The sequence below is a fragment of the Echeneis naucrates genome, chromosome 16 (assembly GCF_900963305.1).
Source record: "Echeneis naucrates chromosome 16, fEcheNa1.1, whole genome shotgun sequence".
In the NCBI taxonomy this organism is placed as follows: Eukaryota; Metazoa; Chordata; class Actinopteri; order Carangiformes; family Echeneidae; genus Echeneis; species Echeneis naucrates.
Genome location: NC_042526.1, coordinates 12877232 through 12893045, shown reverse-complemented (window position 1 = coordinate 12893045; position 15814 = coordinate 12877232). Strand labels below are relative to the sequence as shown.

Sequence of the window (15814 nt, the reverse complement as noted above, 5' to 3'; positions counted from 1 at the left end):
ACAAGGGGTGGAGCAGAGGTGTGTGTGTGTGTGTGTGTGTGTGTGTGCGTGTGCGTGCGTGCGTGCGTGCGTGTGCGTGCGTGTGCGTGTGTGTTCATTCATCTTACTTTACATTTTGTTACGTCTTTGCTGACATAAAGGTTGAGTTGTCAGCAGGACATCTTTTAAGGTGTTTCTCATACATCTATCAGCATTATGTAGCTTCAGTGGTCTCTCTCTTTGAACATGCAACAATTCAACAGAAAAAGGCAGCATTATTCAAGGAGCAATAATCAGCTGTTGGAGCAAGGTGATTTGATTTCTAAACTTGTGTATGAAACTCCAACGATGAACATGTCCTTTCTGTGTCTAGAAAAAAAGAAGCACTTACCAAATTGTTGGTGTGCTAACTCAAACAACGATGTGACCGCTGAGACACTTGTTTCATTCAGTAATAACATTTTATAAAAACCTCTTTTCCGTGGAGACCTCTTGTGTGGATGTTTGTTCTGCTGCCGTTTTCTTTGCTGTTTTCATCGTGAAGTGACAGATTTGCTCCCTGTGCCTGGATCCTAACTCTGCAGTCTACCAAAGTGGCAAAGACGAAGGAACGGAGAGTGAAAGACACAACATCTGTCAGTGTTGTACTACACACTTCTGCATCCCAGGCCGAGAGGGACAGTGTTCATCTCTGTGAGTGTGATGTACTCTGTGCAGTCTTATTTTGTCTCAACAGGTGCATTTTCCTGTGACAAATTTGACTTTACATTTGCATTTCAGTTGCTTTGTCATGTCTACGTATTTTACTGTTCTTTTATTTCATGGGAGATGGTCACATTTCTGGTCAGGTGTGTGACTCTTGATGACGTGTCAGCACCGTCAATTATAAATGAAAAACAGCCGATCCATCCATCCCTGAAAAAGCAACATCGTAGAGGCATTTACAGTAGGAGGGACACAATAACAGAAACACCTACATGGTATTAAATTATTTTTATTTGGCTTTGTCAAAAATTTTTTGGGCACTTTCGAGGTGGTAGTGCAATGGATTTGAACTGTCCATGTTAAATTCCCTGTTACTTGCTACATATTCAAAAATAATAATAATGATAATTAAAAAATAATCCAGAATAAAGTTGCAAAGTTTATCACTGGCTTTTCTTCCGACCAAATTTTTTTATGGTTTTTAAATTATATTCATGCAATAAAAATGTATCACTGTCAATTAATACGATCAAGCTCAAGTGACTTGACAATTAGCGACTTGAATAAAGATTCTGGATGTGGATGATAGATCTGGGACTGAGGGATTGGTGATTGTCATATCTAAAGACTTCCTGCTCTGCTGTCTTTTTGCCAGTTCCCAATAGACACACCCTCACAAGATTGTGTATACACATCATTCAGTGTATATGCATATCCATGTCTGGTGGTGCGTTACGTTGTCTGCATCGTTCCATCCTGGGATCAGAGGTTACTGTTTAATTACATTACATATGAATATATATATACTTACTTATATATACATAAGTATATAAAACATGTGCCAAATCCAGTTCTTGTTCAGTCTGATCCATTCCAAACCCATTTGTACCGTAGGAAACCTTCTGTACAAGTCAGTATAAAATATTGTTTCTCTCCAATAGTCCCTTGTAACTGGTGCCATTAAATAAAACTATTCTAACTTGAAATAAACATTGAATGAAAATGTGATGTGGCTCCTCCTGTGGCTTTGTGGAACAAGAAAACTTCAGCCCCTTATTGAGAAGATTTTCTGAAAGAAGACCAGTTGAAGCGATAGTGAAAAATTTTAGCCATCTTTAATATAGAAAATGTCTTCACAGTAGAAAAAAAAAAAAGTCAGTGCTCAAATATATTGTACAAACACCATAACAATGACTGTACAGAAGCTAAAAGTACAACTTTAGCAAAACTTTATGCATTTACTTTACAACAATTACTTAGACTAGCCCGCTTTAAAATGTAGTGAACAAGTAGTTTTCCAAGGAGTCGGCTCTAGTTCAGGTGAGCGAAGGCTGGCTTTAAGAAGGGCCTCTGATTGGCTTGAGGGAGTGGAGCAGCCATGATGCCCGGTCTCTTGCCTGCTGATGTATTCCCTGCTGTGGTCCTGGACCCCCGACCTGCAGCTTTTGATCCACCTCCGAAGCTGGAAGTTGACCTGGATTTATTACTGTTGTAGCCACGACTATCCACGCCAGAGGAAGGATGGACACACAAAGACAGCAGGAAAAAAAAAAAAAGAAATGTTGCTTGGTTATGAAATGAAGCTCTTTGGTGAATTTGATCTCAAACTGGATGCTAAAATATGACCCTACAGACCCTTTGGAATAAGAGCTCGTGTTGCCTTGCCCTTTTCTTTTCTTGGAATATTTGAAGAAAGGGGCTTTTTTCCTCTTCTGTCCCTGCGTGGACTGATTACGGAAGTAGGTGGAGGACTCATCATCGTCGCCTTCATCATCGTATTCTATATTTGCACGGCCGCGCGTTGTATCTATCCATCCATCTCCACCACTTCTTGTCTCCTCCTCTGCTACAGATATTTTGTGATAACAATGTGCAAGATTATTAAGAGAGTAAGAAATGGATGCAAACATTTTGTACATGCAAAAACGGCTGGGTCTCTTACCAGGCAGCTGCCATTCAGCGTATTTCTGCAGGACCTGAATGACTTCACCTCCGTACTTCTCCAGTTTGTCCTCTGTCACACCATCAATTTGTAGGAGGACTTCTGGGTCAGACGATAGCTTCTCTGTCATGGGGGGAAAAAAGTTTAGATTATAAAATGCTCATTGTATAATCAACTGCTGTGGAATTTAAACGGTTTTCTTAACAATAGTTTCAGACATTACCAGCTATATTTTTCAAAGTGCCAGTAGAGAAGATGTTGTAATAGTGAATGCCAAATGCTTTCCCCAGCTGCTTGCACAAATCTGTTAGCTCTTGCAGACACTGCTTAACCATCTCCTCTCTCTGGGAAACCTTCTTGGCGCCAGCAGCTTTATGTTTCCTGATGCTAGATGCACTCTCTGTCTCGTAGAACTCCACCTGTGGCATAAAATAGTGTTAAATTAATCTCACAATTTACGCAAAAAATCATTTTCTAGCTCTTTATACCACCTTTATTGTGTTACATATTAACTGTTACCTGCATATCTCCAGATAGCACGTGCATGGCCTTTGATCCAGCTGAGATATAGGCCACCGCCTGGCCATTGACGGTGATATAAAGGTCCTCAACCAGGATTTTATCCAGAACCAGTTTTTTGAAGAGACGGTCAGCGTTGTGCCTGGAGTAGGCTGCTCCCGTCCCAAACATTCCTGTCTGCAACTTTGCTGATTTAGACCCTGACAGAAGAAAAGTGAGAAAATTCACAGTTTTTCCCATGAGCACAGCTGCACAATACAACTCTTACTGCATCATGCAAGAAACGGTATTTTTAATGCAGCCACAAGCATGTACTGTACCAAGGAAGATGTCCACCAGCATGTTTAGTGTCAGCCGGTTTTGCTGAGCAGTCTTGCCGAACCTTGCTCCAACTTTCTCGCAGTTCTCCTGAACAAACTTCACGATTTTCTTCACATCTTCAGTGACATTTCTCACCTTGTATTGCTGCACATGGAAATATTAAATCTTTGCTCAACGTGTAACAGCAACGCAGGTTTTGTGCAACAAAGGAAGTAATGAATGGTAAAAGGCTTCCTACATTTGGTTTGGCGCAGTTGTCACAACTGACGTCGGGATGGTCTTTACAGAAGCTTTTCTTGAAACTGAGCTCCCCAAAGTAAGCAAGAAGCTGAATTCTCCTGCACTCCATCATGTTCTCACAGAATTGCACCATGCTGTTCAGGTTGTTGTAATGAGTTGTTTTGGAATGTCTGTCACCTTCTCTGTCCACTGATAAAATAAGAAACGTGAGATTGCATGACTAATACGTACAGCTAATCTTTGGGAAAGTAAATATGCTTTTAATAGCAACTTCATAGATTTTTGTGTGTTGTGAGAAGGTTGTAGAAATTGTTATTTTTGCCACATACTACTGATAATCCTCTTAATGCGGAGAACGTCAGTGTAGGAGTAGAAGAGTATACAGTGAGAGATCTCGCCGTCCCTGCCGGCTCTTCCCGACTCCTGGTAGTAACCCTCCACGGATTTAGGCAGACTGGCGTGGATCACATAACGCACATCAGGCTTGTCAATGCCCATCCCAAAGGCTATAGTGGCACAGATGACCTGACAGGCAAAGAGCAAAAGGGAGGAGGTGGGGGGTGGGGGTGACGCCAGTTATATCACTTATAGTTTCAATCCTTCGATCTTCAACTGGTTTGCAAAGTGATACCATTGAATATGTGATTACACTTGAAGATGTCAGTGACTCAGAGGTAAGCTCACCTGACAGCCGTCCTGATTAATCCACTTGCTTTGCACGTACTCTCTGTCACCATCACTCAGGCCGGCGTGATAGGACAGAGCTAATAACCCTGCTCTCTGAAGACTCTCGGCCATGGCATCGCAGTCATTACGGGAAAGACAGTACACAATGCCAGAGTCACCTGAAACATACAGAAAGTCAGCTTAACAATAAAATGTTTAATTGATGAAAAAAGTTCATCCCTAAATCCTTAAAATGCCATAAGCATTCAGCATTATCTGTTTAATACAGTGCCACTGTTTAATGATTAGACCCTTCTTGACAACATGAAATTTCTAATTTAATGTCCCATTGAAACAATTTCAATGACAGACCCTTTAATGCTATAAATTTGAGCAGAATTTGCAACAAAAAAAAGTTGACTGCTGAGAACTTAGAGCAGAGCATCATCTTAGAGCAGAGAAGGTAGATCTGGATTATTTACGTGGATAGTGCTTCTTGATCCAGCTGATGCAGTCCTCATCAACCTTTTTGGGTTTCTTGGACAGCACAAAGTACTTCAGGTTTGTTCGGTTGAAACTCATGGTAAACCTGATCACATAGATGGAAAATGTGCAGTTACTGTTGGGGAAAGGCAACTGCAGTTAAAAAAAAAAAAAAAAAAAAAAAAAAAAAAAAAGAGTGGCTGGTTTCAAACACTTACACCTGCGGGCGAGTCATATTCAGCTGGTTAAGGATGTCTTTCTGGACACGTGGGGTGGCAGTGGCTGTCAGAGCCATCATCGGGACATTGGGGAACTTCTGGCGCAATTCATGTAACCTCTTGTAGTCAGGACGGAAATCGTGGCCCCACTTAAAAAAAAAAAAAAAACAAACGTTAAGGTCTCAGGGTGATTCACAACAAATCTCGCGAGAAAGCATACTGTAGTGTAAATTGTGTTTACAGTGACGGAAATGTAACACACCTGACTGACACAGTGAGCCTCATCTATGACAAACCGAGCCAACAGCCCTCGTTCATACAGGTGCTGCAAAGCGGAGATCAGCTTGTTACTTGCACTCACCTTGGGGAGAAGAAAAGATGCATCAGTCTTGTTTAAAAACTTATATGAATCACTTGAAATGTCGGAATCTTTCAGCGTGGCTCGTTTGATGTATAATGAAAATCCACTTCCCACCTTTTCAGGCGTGACATAGAGTAGTTTAATGATTGGGTCTTTTCGGGAGAGCTGCATATAAATCCTCCCTGCTTCTCTGTCGCTCTTATCACCAGACAGGCTTGTTGCTGGAATCTGGAAAGTACCACAGAACAAAATAAACTCAGGTCTTTGTAAATAGCAGAAAATGTTTAACATGCTTTACTCTGATCCAGCTGGCCAGTAGGACTGAAACATACTTACATCCAGTGTAGTGAGTTTCTGGACCTGGTCTACTATGAGTGATTTCAGTGGAGAGATGACAACAGTGACCCCCACTGACAGGCAGGCTGGCAGCTGGTAACACAAACTTTTACCACCGCCTGTAAATGAGTCAGTTAGAAATGTGGACATATTTCCTGCATATATTTGAACAGATTCATGTGTTCGTCATACACGGTGTCTACCAACCTGTGGGCATCAACACAAAAGTGTCCTCCATCAGGAGAGTTGCATTAATAGCTTCGAGCTGATTAAACCTGAACTGATGAAGACCAAAACGCTTGTGAAAGAGCTTCATCATGTCCTGTGAATGGGGGAAGTCGAAACCTCTGAATCGATCGTGGGCTGGGTTTATGAAGTTGGGCTCTGCAATGAAAATAAAACGACATCAGTTAAGATGCATACAAGCCTCGAGAATTTTGAAAGCAGTGCCTTGATTTAAAAATATCATTGAACAACAATCTCAGATTCGGTCATGAGAAATATTTTTAGGATTAGATTAGGACTAAGTAAGTAAGTATTCCTAAGATTGTTAGTTATTAGATAAAGGCTAAAATTAAATGATCTCTTCTTGCTTTTCTTAGCAGCTCCATTTGGTAATCAACATTCAAAAAATAAATAAATAAATAAAAATCAACAATAGCTGAAACACCCAAAAAATTAAAAGTCCAAGCACATGATTTAGTTTTCTTTTCACAGCCCACTCGATATCTAACACACATTGCCAAGTGAATTTTGGGTCAAATGGACTTTGATTTGATAAATACGTGATTCTTCCCAGCTGAGCCAATTTACCAGGAGAGCAGATCTTTGACAGTTTGGCAGCAGAAACAGGTGTGGTTGGTTTCTTTTCCCAGTGAGATTTGCTTGTTCCGCCTTCCTTTATTGTAGTTGTGACAGAGCTGGAATTTTGTCTAGACACTGCTGAAGTTGAAGGCTCTTCAAAATATTCTGGGATGTCAGAGTCATTAAAGTCATCAATGTCAAAGTCATCAATGTAGAAGTCATCTGCTTCTATGTCTTGAGCAACTGTGGTATTGGCAGGTGTATTCAACTTGTTTTCCACAACAAAGTCTGGCTTTTTGGGCGAGAAGACAAGATTTGAGCTGTCCAGGTCTATTCTTACATTCTCAGAGACATTGAAAGATGGCTTTGTGATGCTGTAGGTGGATGGAGAGTCACAAACACTCTCCTTTTCCACATACAAGTCCATACACTCTTTGCTGTGCATGGATTTCACATTGACAATGCTGTCAGAGGGATCTGAATCATAGTCCACAGAGATTACTGACGATCTTCTGGTGTAAAGCTGTTTATTGTCATCCACAGGGACTGAGCTGCTGGATGATGTATCTTTGCAAAGAGAGGATTTTTCCTTTAGACTGGTTTCAGAAATCACAGTGCTGTCTGGCTGCTGTATCCTGAATAAAGATTTTCCACTGGTTGCCAGAATTCTCTTCCTGGAGGAGACAGGCAGATGAGTGTAGTCTTATAGAGGTATAATTAAATATTATGCATAATAACAGTTGGTTTCCATGCAAATGTACCTTTGAGCCCTCTTCAGTAAAAGCTCATTTCCACAAGATAGACCTATTAGTTCATATTCAGGTATGGAATCAACAAGGGAGCAAATGGACTCCATGATACTGAAAAGCTGCTCATCTGAGACACAATCACAGGAAAGAAACAATGAATTCAATGTCCACAGTCTTCATTTTATAGATAATGTGTGTACATATTGAACAATCTAGAAAAAGATCTACTGTAACACCTACTTGTTTCATTTTTTGAGTGGTGATCAGAAGGTTGAGTGGTGATAGGTCCGTTTGAATTCATTTGACTGTCTCTGGTAGCAGGACCAGCTGAATTAGATCTGTTTGATATAGATGGTAGGATTTGCTTTAACGTTGAATCTTGTATAAATGGTGTGAGTACCTGGCAGTTCTGTTACAAAGTAAAAGTTATGTAATTTTTATACAAATGTGTCTAAACTACTCAGAAGTTTTTCTAAAAAAACTAACTAAAGTAATATCATTAAATGAAAGAGTCAGACAAGTCAGTGAAGTAAACTTTTAAGAGTTCAACTATAACTATATAATTATTTTATGGTTTACTGGATATAAAAAAATAACTAGCTAAAATAAACGCTAATACATGATTCATTGAGAGAACTGACCTTGTCTCAAGTACTGAAGTAGTATAGGAGGTCACTTCTGGGACCGGTGAAGGGGGAATGTAGTCATCAATAGAGTTGTCATCAAGCTCTATTACCTTTGGGTCAACACATTTCTTATTGTCTGAATGCCAAATTAAAAAACAAACAAAAAGACATTGTTGTGATTTCAGAATAACTTTCCAGAATTCCTGTACATGTTGTCCAAAATGTGAAACAAGTTGTGTTACCTGTCTTTTCCTCAAAAGGTTCAGACACAATATCGTCATCTTCAGTATCACTCATGAGAGACTTCAGATGAGCAGGACGTCGTCTTGTAGGCATTTTTATTGGGTAATCATCGAGTAATAACTCTGTTGAATCTTGACTACAACTACGTCCTGTTGAAGCTCTGTTGAAATGGCACTTCAGCTTGTCAGTTTTTACACAAGATTGTTCGCTTCTAGAAATACTTTTCTTCTCTGAGTAAGTTGCTGAGTTACTGAAGTCTGGTGTTACAACAGAGGCATCAGGGTTAAGGTCTCCTGTTAATTCAGTTTTTTCGTCCTTTGAAGGTGACATTGGATTGGAGCTTTTCCCATCTTTGTCTGAACTGAATGAGTCATTTTTTGTTTTGGTAGGAGTTTCAAAGTCATCAAAATCATCCCAATCATCAATTGAAATTCCAAGAGATGCATCAAGACTTGTAGATGTGTCATGTAAAGTTGAACCGGCGGTCACCTTAACACTGGATACTGTGGAAGGAGTCTGGCCTGTTGTTGCACAGGTACCAGCTGGGCTGATGGAGTCTGACATGCCTTTTGAACTTACAGGGAAGAAGTTGTTGATTTTGGACTTTTGAGGTCTCTCAAGCTTGTTTGAAAATGTCAAAGGAGATTTAGTCACCAAACAGTTTTTAGGGATATTGACATTCCTGTTTGCCAAACCATTACAGCTGATTACCTTGGAGGGGACTTCCACTTTTGTTGTGCCTAATGGGGACTTCTTTTTGAAAGAAAAGGCCCTGAAACACACACACACACACACACACACACACACACACACACACAGAGGTATAATGTTAGGACAGCAGGATGAACACTTGAGAGCAGGAAATGGATTTAGTGATGCTGAGGCCCTGTAGTGAAACACAGCTGGAGCTGCAGGAAGGACCTTCACCAGCTTCATTAGCGTTACATGTTCAGACTGTTTGATAAACTGCTTTAGAAACGTGGCAGCTGATGGAGAGTAAATTCCGGGTATGCTCCAGACATAATTCATCCCTCCTGTATCAGTAACTGCTGGGCTCCTGACCGAGCCCGTTTTCAGCTGAAGAGACAGTTCAGACAGCACACCTGACAGCTCTGAAGCTAACAGCTAGCTGGAGTTTAGTTCGCCGTAAACTCACCCGACTTTGGGTTTGGACAGAGACAGCTTGTTCTGAGCAGCACTGCTGTGCCTCGCCAGCTGCTCCTTCAAGTTATTTTGGGGAAGAGCAGACATTATTGGTGTGAAGCTGAGCTAGCGAGTGTTAGCCGGCTAGCAGTCCGTGTTTAAGGTGTTGGAAGTGGTGGCCTCTTTCCTCAGCATTGCCCAAAATGCGAGAGGAGCCGGGTGGACCGGTGGCTCCAGCTGTGTTTGTCCCGCTCCGGAAACAAAGTTTTATCTGAATATTTCACCATTTAACCGTACCGGCTCCTCGCTGTGTTAACAGTATGAAGCACACAAACAATGGACGGATTTTGCGCCCGTTCAACAAGCGGACTCCTTATTGGCTAATGCTGAGCAGGAAAGAGGATTCTGGGATGTGTAGTTTTGCGATACACGCGGGCCATCAACGCTCCCACACACATAATGTTAAGAAAGCAACACAGAAGATAAACACCGTCCCTTCCGACTCTTCCAGTTAATAGTTTAGCCAGAGTAATTTTTTCCCAATTTTCCAGTAATTAGTGTCAGTGGAGAAAGTCTGTCCTTTATTTGTATTTTATAATACATTTATATATTTTCACTGAATTAGTTTTAAGCAATGTATTAATTTTGACATTAGAGCGTTTTATAAATATACAAATACTTTTTTGCAAATATATGCCTTTCCACACACACAGATTCATGGTGTTTTAAGATGATTTATTTATGACATTAATTTTGAGTCTAAAGCATAAAAAACCTCAAAACAAAACAAAAAAAGAAAAACGTGTGAGTTTGTGATTTTTGAAACATATGTAGTCTGAATATTATGATGGGAATATCTGTTTGGAAACATGTTGATAGATTTGTTCATAAGGAACGTATTGTGATATAATAATGATGAAATAACAGCTCAATTTATGCATCCTTACTTAAACAAACAAAAAATCACCCCAAAATACAGATGATTCCTCTTTAGTTTATAGTGCAGTTCTGTTGTGATGTGTTACAAAATAGTTGTAAGAAAGCTGAATAAGCCTCTGATATGCAGCTTCCACAGCCTTATGTTTGCATAGGACAAATGCACATGTAAAACAAAGTGTTACTGAATTTGCTCCATATGCAGTCACTCAGTGTTTTGCTATCATGTAGAAATCACACCACTGGGAATGATGAGCAGGCAGCAAGTCCACACATATTCTTTCCACGTTCAATGAGGAAATATCTATAAAAAAAGAACAATGTTAGGGCCTCTCAATTACCTTTTCTCGGATATTGGTATAACTCAAGAAAAAGTAACAAAAGGTTACCCATTAATCCCCCAGGTGGTTGACCATGAATTCTTCACTATCCAGTAAGGGGTGCCATTGGTCTCTCCGTACCCAACTGCCAGCACTGCATGGTTCACTTTGTCTGTAGTGTTGTGGCATTTGGTGCTGAAAACAGGAGAGGTAAGTTACAGTATCAAACTCGATACACATGACTGTTTTGACAAAGAATAACACATTAAACTTGATAGCAATTTTTGCAATTAAATAATGTGTGTGCTTGCAGATTACAATTAAAATATTTTTATGAAACCACATTATCCCATCATAAGTAACTAGTTACTTCCAAATACATTAGTAAGTTGATTTATTTTTATATATTTAAAAATAAACTTTTTTGTCAGGGTTAATAAATGCTGATAAATGAGAGAAAATACAGTATGCATATTTTGGTACTATTTTAGATCTTCAAAGATCTTCTACTGGACTTAATATAATGAAAGTCTTCCTGATCAATTATGAATTTACAAAGAAATAATGTAAATGACCTTCTTTTATTAGAACTTTTAAGTGTTAATGTGAAAGACAAAAAATTGTATATATGTCAGTGACTTCTTGTCACCTGGTGTACACGCCGTCGTGGTAATGCATGAAGTCTGGGGTGACTTCGAAGGCAAAGCTGACAGGATTGCGTGTGGCGACAGCATCCACCATTCCCATCTCATCGTACTGACAGGCAGCAGAGAAATATTATTATTCAGGTGGCAATCAATAAAGACATTTTCCTCAAAGAAAGACATTGATGTTCACTTACTGCAGTTATGTTCACCACATCCTTCACATGAGCAGATGCCATTTTTGGTTCATATTTGCAAATACCTTCCTGATTTGACAGAACAGGAAGAATAAAAAATGATTAAATATGTCATTTCATTGTTTTTGCTTTGTGTACGTTGTGAGATAGCGAATTATTTAGTTACAATGGCTTTGTAGGGGTAGTCTGTCTCTGTCATCAATCCATTGTTGTAGAAAATGTATTCAAAAGCTTGACTGGGAAGACCCCTAGAAGACGAACCAAAGACTTGTTATAAAAATATGACAGTGGTGGTAGACACAGCAGAAATTATGAGGATATTATAAAACAAAGACAGGAAACACATTTTGGACTCTCACCCGTTACATCCATGATTGTTGAAATCCTGGGCACAGTCCACCAGCTGTTGCTCTGACTGGGTAATTGAATAATTACATTATAGACAAGAACTAAAAGGTTATACCAACATTATTTAAATTAGATTCTTCTTACTAAGAAAAGACAAGATGTTTTTAGCACGAGGATGGCATTTGATAGAGAAGTGAAACAAAGTTACCAGAGGTATGAGTTTCCCAGTAGCAATCGCTGTCACTGACTCCAAACAGCCAGTAGTTGAAAAAGTCCAACAACTGCCACAACTTGCCTTTGGTGATAAGAAAAAAAATGGTAAAAGGACATTTTGTGAAAATTTTGCAAAGATTCCTCACATGCATGCAAATTTCAATGCAGCCTGTATGTTATCAACCAATAACAATTTGCCTTTTCACAGAGGACAGCTGTCGCACATTCATGTCTAAGTTCCTCTTTGTTGGATAAGGCTGACATGTTTGCTTTTTTCTTCTCTTGTGTAGAAAAACTGGTCAATTCTGTATTTTATAAGCTTCATCATGCTCTTGAAAATGTATATATCCCGTCAGTTTTCTTGAAAGCATTGCAAGCCTTAAATCAGCCAAAACCCAGATTATTGATTTTCATTGAACACAAGTGAAACGAATAAGATCAGCAAGTTTAACATGGTGGGAAGGGCGTGACTCTTGGGAATCACTGGATTATAATAACTTCACTGACAACAACAGAAAATAAAATGCATGAGATGCATTTTTCATTGGGTTTAATTTCACCTGATTCTTGACATCTGTCACATAATTGCCTTTCTTCCTCCAGTCAATGGAGTCTGGAAGGGGTGCGTTGCTGCTGAGGTAATTCCCTCTGGTGGCAGAGCAGTTCTGTAAAACATAGTGTGAATGATAACAACCTCTCCTGGGATAAAATAATTCTGTGGAAACTCTGTCCTGGATGAATGGCATTACCTGTGGCTCAGACCATAGGAAAGACTTGCGAAACTCACTGAACGTCATGTCTGAAAACTGGTTCAGTCTCACTGCAAACAAAGTTCAACATAGGTTGGACCACATAGTAAAAACAATGATAGTGAATCCAACAGCAAGCTTTTCTTACTTGAGAAAGAGTGATTTCCTTCATTGTGTTTGTCAATCCTCCTCTTGTTCCTAGTGAATATCTGCAATCTGTTGTAGTATTCCTCCATGGTGTAAACTCTGTTGTGCTGTACAGGGAAACTGCTGTTAACTGTATCATATTATATTGAATATTTTAAACCAATTATGGATGCAAAGAAGAAATCGACTTATAGAATTGCAGTCATGTAGCTGGAAACTAATGCAGAGATTTTTCTAAAACCCTCTAAACACTTAACATTCGTTACCTCAAAGAATTTCAGGGATAAAACCTACTGTACCTGCGCCAGCCATGACTTGAAGTGAAACTCATCTGAAAACAATTCATAGTGTTCAGTTAACACAGTAGGTTTTTCGCACGATTGTACAAAAGTGGCAAAAATATGAAAGTGAAAGTATGGGTGAACACAAAGAACTCTCCGGAAGCTGAAGTTATCATCTCACAAATCAAAAATCTCAGCACCTTACCTTGATCAGACAGATGAAAAGCCGAGGCTGCTGACAGCAGCGCAAACAAAAACAATAACCCGTCCATCATGAGCGCTTCGGTGTTTCTCACTCAGGCTGGTAACAGCGGCCAGACTTAAATGTTCCAGATGCGAAGTCACGAGGTGAGCAGCTGCCTGCAAACCCCCCTACTGACAATGACACATTAACACACCGGCTACACTCACCAGGCAGTGCTTTGGATTTTTGTTTTAAAGTTGTTGTACTTATTTATACCTGAACCAAAGTGACCTTTTGAGCAAACAATACGACGTCTAAATTTCCAAAAGCTTTAGTCATTTGAAACAATTTCTTAATTCTCTCGAGGGCCCTCCACCTGTGTAGTATTATTTATTTATTTATTTATTTATTTAAAGTTGCGCTTTTATATCAATGCATAAATAAATAAAATGCTTGAATAATAAACAGATGGCAAGATTCATTCACACTTTTCGGACTGAATTCATTCACGTGTAAATTAATATGAACATCTGTCACTTGACATTAAACTCCCGATTATCCCATTATTTTGTTACCCAACATCTATTTTTGTTAATATTATTAGTGGTAATAATCTATGACAATATATTATAGATAATGTGATGGTTTTGTGACGATGAGAGCGATGCAGCACTGAAAAAAAAAAGAAAAAACTGGATCAAAAGTGAGTTTATTGGGTTTCGTTTAGTTGTAGATCACAGATTTCAACAGACCACCGTATTTTTCAAAACTGTAAATTGACGCCTGGGGAGAGGGGAAGCCGTCAGCGCCAATCACAGCCGCCTTTCACCTACCGGCTGCTCAAAGCAAAACCTTTATTTTGAAATCAAGTTGTTGGGCGGCACCTGTCGCAATCTTCATTTCCGGCTCCTGCACCGGAAGTAATGTAACAGGCTCGACATTCATCTCCTCAGTCAGGCTTTGTTAACAGGTGGCCTGGAGCTGTATGTCTACCAGACTTCCTATCAAACTGTTAAAAACTCATGGAGGGAAGGTGGCACAGTGCACTAAAAACCTTTCTGGTGAAAATTGCCTCAGAAAACCAAAATTACTTCATGAAAACTCCCAAGAAAGAAGCCCAAAGCAAAGGCAGCCTGATCGAGGCCGTTACTGTTTTCAAATCCTGGTTTACCAATGGACTGATAAAAACAGGCTCTGTGTTTCTGAAATATTCTCCAGAAAGGGCTGAGTTTGATCCCAATCTGGACTGTGGAGTCAATACTGACGTGGAATGAAGAACCCTATCAGCTGCCAAAGGACTCCATCTTGACTTGAATTGGCTTCTCCTCCTCACTGTGTAAGTAACTTGTTGTCTGTTTTATAAGTGAAACAAGGCATCATAATATCAGAAAACACACTCCAACCCTTTTGAATTTATTTTGCAAATTGCTACTGCTAGTTCACTTACTGCCAACATTACTAAGGGGGCTTTGGTATCTAACCACAATCAGACAGCAAGCAGCAGTGCCAGCTTGGGCCAATGGTTGAGGTTGGGTTATTTTTTTGTTGGCCAATCTGGTGTGCTTCTTGCTGCGTGCTTGATGCCAGATGGGTGACTACTGAGATATGTGGCCATCTAGTGTGATACCTAGTGGCAGTGATGGCTGTGTACAGGACCTCCAAACGACACAATCCTACCAAACTTCTTATAGATGTCAACCTGTCTTAGCGATGTACTTTTGGGGATACAGTATAAGTTTAATAATATGCTGTACTGGATATGTTTGGGTGGAAAAATTACGTTTTGTCTTGAACAACAGCCAACGGCCTAAATCCATCACCAATGCTATAATAATTTCTCCGTAAAATGCTTTTTAATGCACGCAGATTGCCAAACGGGCATACTGTGTTCCTGTGAGGGAGGGGCTGTGCAGTCGGATTCTTAAGACCTATTACTAACCTGGTTTTCAGCGTTAACCTAAACTACCTGTCTTGCATAAGGAATTTTAAGTTCAGAATTATAAGTTCACTGTAATGATTGAATTTTGTGCGTATTTATGCATTTGCAGAAACACTTTACTCTATTGCATACCAGGGCTGGGACGTTCTATAATAGATTTCCAGTTTACATTTTATAAACTTGTGTTAGATGAGCATGATGTCAACTGCTTGATAATCTACAAAAACACTTGAGACAAAATGCCCCTGAGATACAACGGATTTATTAGCAAGAGGTAACTGGGAAACATGTTTTTGTTTATTTGTTGTTATTGTCAGCATCAAATATTTGATTATGTTTTCTATTTTATTTTATTTATTTATGCTTTACAAAACTGGGAATATATTTGCAAGGTGTGGAAACATGAAAGTTGAAAGATAATTTTCATACCACTGGGTATTGCTAACAGCAAAATGTTTATTTGTTTATATACCTTTATAAGAGTATGTGCATGTATAAGTGTATACAGTATAAGTATATAG

The 15814-nt window shown here is 39.5% G+C and overlaps 2 protein-coding genes across 5 annotated transcripts; both read right to left on the bottom strand.

Moving 5' to 3' along the window:
* Positions 1-1817: 1817 nt before the first annotated feature.
* blm (BLM RecQ like helicase) lies at positions 1818-9667 on the bottom strand. 3 transcript variants are annotated; one of them, XM_029523008.1, is made up of 22 exons: positions 9349-9667; positions 8904-8964; positions 8192-8813; positions 7965-8085; positions 7564-7661; positions 7336-7450; positions 6584-7248; positions 5978-6154; positions 5771-5889; positions 5549-5662; positions 5336-5434; positions 5074-5222; positions 4855-4961; positions 4391-4551; positions 4036-4231; positions 3705-3895; positions 3466-3610; positions 3146-3345; positions 2850-3045; positions 2627-2749; positions 2320-2530; positions 1818-2185 (listed from the first exon to the last, which is right to left on the bottom strand). In XM_029523008.1, the coding sequence occupies exons 1-22, from the start codon at positions 9441-9443 to the stop codon at positions 1996-1998; spliced, it is 4155 nt and encodes a 1384-aa protein (XP_029378868.1). In that variant the 5' UTR covers positions 9444-9667; the 3' UTR covers positions 1818-1995. The 3 variants fall into 3 exon arrangements, with proteins under 3 accessions (XP_029378868.1, XP_029378866.1, XP_029378867.1); XM_029523006.1 differs by having other exon boundaries at positions 8192-8964; XM_029523007.1 differs by having other exon boundaries at positions 2320-2527; positions 8192-8964.
* A 382-nt stretch (positions 9668-10049) lies between these two features.
* Positions 10050-13545, bottom strand: ctsh (cathepsin H). Of its 2 annotated transcripts, none has more exons than XM_029522967.1 (12): positions 13371-13545; positions 13189-13215; positions 12891-12996; positions 12743-12813; positions 12554-12658; positions 11989-12075; positions 11792-11847; positions 11599-11680; positions 11433-11501; positions 11241-11347; positions 10661-10786; positions 10050-10575 (listed from the first exon to the last, which is right to left on the bottom strand). In XM_029522967.1, exons 1-12 carry the CDS (start codon positions 13443-13445, stop codon positions 10506-10508), a joined length of 981 nt encoding a protein of 326 aa, XP_029378827.1. In that variant the 5' UTR covers positions 13446-13545; the 3' UTR covers positions 10050-10505. The 2 variants fall into 2 exon arrangements, with proteins under 2 accessions (XP_029378827.1, XP_029378826.1); XM_029522966.1 differs by having other exon boundaries at positions 13189-13220; positions 13376-13545.
* Positions 13546-15814: the final 2269 nt, after the last annotated feature.